The sequence below is a fragment of the Bison bison genome, unplaced genomic scaffold (assembly GCF_000754665.1).
Source record: "Bison bison bison isolate TAMUID 2011002044 unplaced genomic scaffold, Bison_UMD1.0 scf7180017864535, whole genome shotgun sequence".
Taxonomy (NCBI): Eukaryota; Metazoa; Chordata; class Mammalia; order Artiodactyla; family Bovidae; genus Bison; species Bison bison.
Genome location: NW_011495084.1, coordinates 13710511 through 13717052, shown reverse-complemented (window position 1 = coordinate 13717052; position 6542 = coordinate 13710511). Strand labels below are relative to the sequence as shown.

At 37.5% G+C, this 6542-nt stretch overlaps 1 protein-coding gene across 1 annotated transcript in view; it reads right to left on the bottom strand.

Moving 5' to 3' along the window:
- The window catches only part of LOC104982649 (multidrug resistance-associated protein 4-like), a 350332-nt gene that overhangs the window by 20495 nt on the left and 323295 nt on the right, over positions 1-6542 (bottom strand). Inside the window, 1 exon segment of the mRNA XM_010832083.1 lies at positions 5526-5615. Coding sequence (XP_010830385.1) covers positions 5526-5615 — 90 coding nt within the window.

Below are 6542 nucleotides of genomic sequence, written 5' to 3'. Positions count from 1 at the left end.
CTGAACAAATAAGATCTTTATGACCCATATAATCATGATGGTGTGATCACTCACCTAGAGCCAGACATCCTGGAATGTGAAGTCAAGTGGGTCTTAGAAAGCATCACTACGAACAAAGCTAGTGGAGGTGATGGATTTCCAGTTGAGCTATTTCAAATCCTGAAAGATGATGCTGTGAAAGTGCTGCATTCAGTATGCCAGCAAATTTGGAAAACTCAGCAGTGGCCACAAGACTGGAAAAGATCAGTTTTCACTCTAATCCCAAAGTAAGGCAATGCCAAAGAATGCTCAAACTACCACACAATTGCACTCATCTCACATGCTAGTAAAGTAATGCTCAAAAGTCTCCAAGCCAGACTTCAGCAGTACGTGAACTGCAAACTTCCTGATGTTCAAGCTGGTTTTAGAAAAGGCAGAGGAACCAGAGACCAAATTCTGAACATCTGCTGGATCATGGAAAAAGCAAGAGAGTTCCAGAAAAACATCTATTTCTGTTTATTGACTATGCCAAAGCCTTTGACTGTGTGGATCACAATAATAAACTGTGGAAAATTCTGAAAGAGATGGGAATACCAGACCACCTGACCTGCCTCTTGAGAAACCTATATGCAGGTCAGGAAGCAACAGTTAGAACTGGACATGGAACAACAGACTGATTCCATATAGGGAAAGGAGTACATCAAGAATGTACATTGTCAGGCTGTTTAATTAACTTATATGCAGAGTACATCATGAGAAATGCTGGACTGGAAGAAACACAAGCTGGAATCAAGACTGCTGTGAGAAATATCAGTAACCTCGGATATGCAGATGACACCACCCTTATGGCAGAAAGTGAAGAGGAACTAAAAAGCCTCTTGATGAAGGTGAAAGAGGAGAGTGGAAAAGTGGGCTTAAAGCTCAACATTCAGAAAACAAAGATCATGGCATCTGGTGCCATCACTTCGTGGGAAATAGATGGGTAAATAGTGGATACAGTGTCAGACTTTATTTTTTTTGGCTCCAAAATCACTGCAGATGGTGACTGCAGCCATGAAATTAAAAGACGCTTACTCCTTGGAAGGAAAGTTATGACCAACCTAGATAGCATATTCAAAAACAGAGACATTACTTTTCTAACAAAAGTTCTTCTAGTCAAGGCTATGGTTTTTCCAGTGGTCATGTACTGATGTGAGAGTTGGACTGTGAAGAAAGCTGAACACTGAAGAATTGATGTGTTTAAACTGTGGTGTTGGAGACTTTTGAGAGTCCCTTGGACTGCAAGGAGATCCAACCAGTCCATTCCAAAGAATATCAGTCCTGGGTTTTCTTTGGAAGGATTGATGCTAAAGCTGAAATTCCAGTACTTTGGCTACCTCATGCGAACAGACTCATTGGAAAAGACTCTGATCCTGGGAAGGATTGGGGGCAGGAGGAGGAGGGGACGACAGAGGATGTGATGCCTGGACGGCATCACTGACTCTATGGACATGAATTTGGGTGAACTCCGGGAGTTGGTGATGGACAGGAAGGCCTGGCGTCTGCAATTCCATGCTGCAATTCATGGGGTTGCAAGGAGTCAGACACGACTGAACGACTGAACTGAACTGAGCTGAAGAATCGATGCTTTTGAACTGGGCCTGGAGAACACTATTCAGAGTCCCTTGGAAAACAAGGAGATCAAACTAGTCAGTCTTAAAGGAAATCAACCCTGAATATTCTCTGGAAAGGCTGATGCTCAAATTCCAATATTTTGGCCACCTGATGCAAACAGTTGACTCTTTGGAAAAGACTCTGATGCTGGGAAACATTGAAGGCAAAAGGAGAAGAGGAATCAGACGATCAGATGCCTGGATGGCATCATCGACTCAGTGGACACGAACTTGGGCAAACTCCAGGAGATTGTGAGGGACAGGGAAGCCTGGTGTGCTGTAATCCATGGGGTCACAAAGAGTCAGAGGTGACTTAGCAACTGAACAACAATAACTTAGAATGATAAATCACCCCTTTATCCAGATCGTCTAGGAATGATTTCTTTATCACATTTCTATGTTTTTCAATGAATGATTTGGTAAGTTTTCTTTTAAAATAGTCATAAGGAATCAATTCCTAGAGAAGCATAATAATGGGATGATTTCTTTAAGTGATATCACCAAAATTAACAGGGTTAATTCCAGAAGCAATACATGGAAATCACACACTTCACTTCGTGAAATAAACTCACATTTCTTTCTTTTATAGAAAATTCCAAATGTAGTTTAAATAGAAGTAGATCTTAGCATTATCTACTACTTTAGAATTTTTATAATTTAGATTGCCTCTCTGTCCATGGAACAATGTGTTCTAAAATTCTAGAGTAATGCTACCTGTGAATCTGTGAAAAAAGGTCTCAATCTGGGAAACAAATAGAAAAATAATTTACCAGTACTTCCTGTTTTTTTCTTTTTTAAGATGTGTCCCAATTTCACCATTAAATTTGTCCTATGAATTCAAGAATAATGGATCATCCTAGCGTTCTTTGCTTTTAATGGTTAAATGCTCTACACACCTCTTCTCTTGTAGAATTTTACTGCAAAAGTGTCGTTAGCCATGTTAGGCATTACTGACAAAATGGAGGCATGGCCCCAACCCCCTCTCCTTGTCCTGCAGACACGGACCCTGGATGAAGGAGTTAGGCCTTGTGATTCTGACTTGTTTTTTTCCTCTCCTTGGCTGAGTTGACTGAAAAGGAATATTAAGCTTCTTATTGTTCTTGAGAGGAGCATGAGAAGGCACAAAGCCTTCTGCAACTGTTTTCAGAGAATAATTCATAAAGTTAATCACTGACATTTGTTCAAAGACTTTTACAAAAGAGTGTTCCAGGATGAGCACATAGGCCACAGCTTGAGGCCATGGGAGCGATTGCTATCTGAAGCCTATTTGTGAGGAAAATGTTTATGGCAAAGGGGTTTACGGAATTTAGGTCTTAGGAATAATTAAAATAGTTAGAAGTTAAAGATTTAAGAAATGTTGTAATGTTAGCATGTTTTATTATAGCTTATAGAGGTTAGGAATTTTAGAGATACTAATAGAAGTCTTTTTAAGAGATAGTGAGCTCAGGATGTTAGGGGCAAACAGGATTTAGAAAGATAAGAAATAAACTGAGGAATGTAGCATGAGTTACAATGTAATCACAAGTTAACTATAGGACACATAAGATGAAGTAGATAATAGATGGTAAAGCTGATTCTGAGAGAATCGCTAAAGCAGGAACTGTGTTTGAAGGGCAACAATGATTTATGGAGATAACAAATCTGGGTGAGGGGAAATATAAAATGTCAAATCTCCAACCTAATGCTTTTGTAAAAGTATAAAAGAGAATCATAAGTTTGAAATAAATACACAGTCCAAGAAAATTGAGAGGCTGCATCATTTCTCACTGACACCGCTCACCCCTTCAGGTTGAATCCCTGGCTGCTGGAGCTGGACTCCGGCATAAAAGACTCACAAACTTAAATGAAATCAGAGGTGCACTGTTTTTCAGGCAGGAGAAGGTGAAGCAATCGACCCAGTTTAAGAAAACAAAATCCACATGCTGCTGAAAAGCAGGGTGGGTGTATAAAGACTCAGTGGTGACATCCTTCAGAAACCAGAATTACTGGCTAGAAATGGTCATACTTCCAAATCTGCCTGCTTACAGTCAAGGCTCATCTGCATATTATAGATTTCAGAGCTTCCCTGGAAGCGTGACACTAAATGACAAATACACCAATTCAAACCAACATGAACAATAAATCTCTCAGATTTGTGTAACAACAACAACAAAGATTAAAACATATATATGCCACACTTCTCTGAAATGAAAAGATCAATCAAACACTTAGTAGTTATTTAGGTAGAGTGTTTTCCCTATGTTGTCCTCTAAGAGTGTTATAGTATCTGGTCTTCCATTTAGATTTTCAATCTACTTTGAGTTTAGTTTTGTATATGGTATCAGGGAGTGTTCTAATTTTATTCTTTTACACATAGCTGTCCAGTTTTACTACACCACTTACTGAAGAGACTGCCTTTTCTCCATTGTATATTCTTGCTTCCTTTGTCATAGTTTAGGTGACCACAGGTATGTGAGTTCATCTCTGAGCTTTCCATCCTGTTCCATTGATCTATATTTCTGTTTTTGTGCCAGTGCCATACCATCTTGATTACTCTAGCTCTGTATTAAACTAGTGAAAAAGTTCATTTAAGTTTTCCATAAAATCTTATGTAACAAACGTTTTGGTCAACTCAATAATATATTCTGAAGTCAGGGAACCTAATTTCTCCAGCTTCATTTTTATTTCTTAAGACTGCTTTGGCTACTTGGGATCTTTTGTGTTTCCATTAAAACTGTAAAATTTTTGGCTCTAATTCCATGAAAAATGCCACTGGTAGTTTGACAGGGATTGTATTGAGTCTGTAGATTCTTTGTGTGTATAGTCATTTTCACAATATTGTTTCTTCCAATCCAAGAACATGGTATATCCCTCCATCTGTTTTGTGTCATCTTTGATTTCTTTTGTCAGTATCTTGTAGTTTTACGAGCACAGGTCTTTTGTCTCCTTAGGTAGGTTTATTCCTAGGTATTTTATTCTTTTTGTTGCAATGGTAAATGAGATTCTTTTCTTAATTCATCTTTCTGATCTTTCATCGTTAATGTATAGGAATGCTTATTCTTACTTTTTAAAAGCAAAAGACTATGTATGGAAAAACCACTGCAATATTGTAAAGTAATTAGCCTCCAATTAAAATAAATAAATTACAAAAAAGAAGTCTACGGTTTCTGCCATCAGTAGAACTGATTTGTAAAAGGAGTGCAAAATCACAAACTAGTCTGTATTAAAATACAAACTGACAACAACTTAATAGTCATATTTTCTTTTCATGCAAGGGTGAAGAAATTCAAACAAATGGAGCAAGGGAAAACATGACACAAATAACAGAAAATTCTCTAGAAATGAACCTACCCATATAAAAGCTGAGCAGATGTTCCAGGGTTCTATTATCTGCATTCATGCTACAGCATTAAAATGACATAATTGCCAACAAATAATCATCATTAATTCTGACTATATAATTTACCTTTATAAACACTTTCCTATGAAACTTCTACATTTTATTAGTATTATCTTGTTTATATCTTTTAGTTAATAAGGAAAAAATACTATTGTCTCCACTTAGGAGATGTTTCCTAAGACCAGAGGAATAAAATGAATATTGGAGTGTAATGGAGTAATTAATTCACTAGGTCACTAGTAGAATTTGATCCCACAGTTTCAACATCTAATTGAGTACTCTGCTAAGGACAAGATAATGTGTCTATTTGTTCAGGGTTCTAGGAAGTAGCTAAAATGAAAACATGTCACATTATATTGTTGATTTTCATCATCATCAATACACACATTTTTAAGCATACCCATGTCATCAGTGTTTTCCTACTACTGAAGTCAGTGAAACTGACATGCTCCCCTTAATTATATGCAATGCTCTAAATGTAAATACACATATACAGATGCTAACAAGTTAATTACCTCTTCTAAGGCATTCCACAATTCATTATCCGTATGCTCATTAAAGGGATCCAGATTTTCCCTCATTGTTCCAGTGAATAAAACAGGTTCCTAAATATGCCAAAACAGTGAGTGTTATTACCTTAACCTCTTTTTATTTTATTCTAATGTGTACAGACTGTCAAAATTAAAATACAAAAAAACATCTAAATTCATTAATTATTAATAATAAAGTTGCAAATGTATGTTTACAAAACAGTATCTCTAAAATAATTTTCCATTGTACAAAGTGTGCTACAAAATATCTTCTGAACTACTGAACATTAACAGAAGAAAGTGTTGAAGAAGTTTCTTTCATCTTAAGGAAAAAACTGAAGACAAAGGAAGACTTTATTAAAAAAAAAAAAATACCACCCTGGTAATAAATATCTGTTTAAACACTCACACAAACTGAGGAAATAATTACATGAGAAACTTAACATCAAGATCTACATAAATTAACTGTCAATCCTGGTGTGACTGGGAAATACCAACAGCATGATTAGTAGAGGTTTGTGCCTCAAAGCAAACCATTAAATATTTACACATTAGCACCGAAGACTAAACTAGGCAATTTTCTCCATTGGTCAGACTGTCTTCTAGGATCTGGACTCTCTTCACATGTGTGAAATGAACATCCCCACATGTGCAAGGGGAATGTCAGCTCCTGGGGTCTGCAGCACCTCTGTCCATGGAGAGATCACCTCTGATTTTGGAATCAGCTGGCCTCCACGTTCTCTCACACGTGTGTTAGGATGGCTTGCCTCACAGAACTTCATTATTAACTTCAAGGACAGGAGGACCTAAAACCCACTGTGACCTGTGTCATGATGCTATGCTATGCTATGCTAAGTCACTTCAGTCATGTCCGACTCTGTGCGACCCCATAGACGGCAGCCCTAACTCCCGTCCCTGGGATTCTCCAGGCAAGATCACTGGAGTGGGTTGCCATTTCCTTCTCCAATGCATGAAAGTGAGAAATGAAAGTGAAGGTGCTCA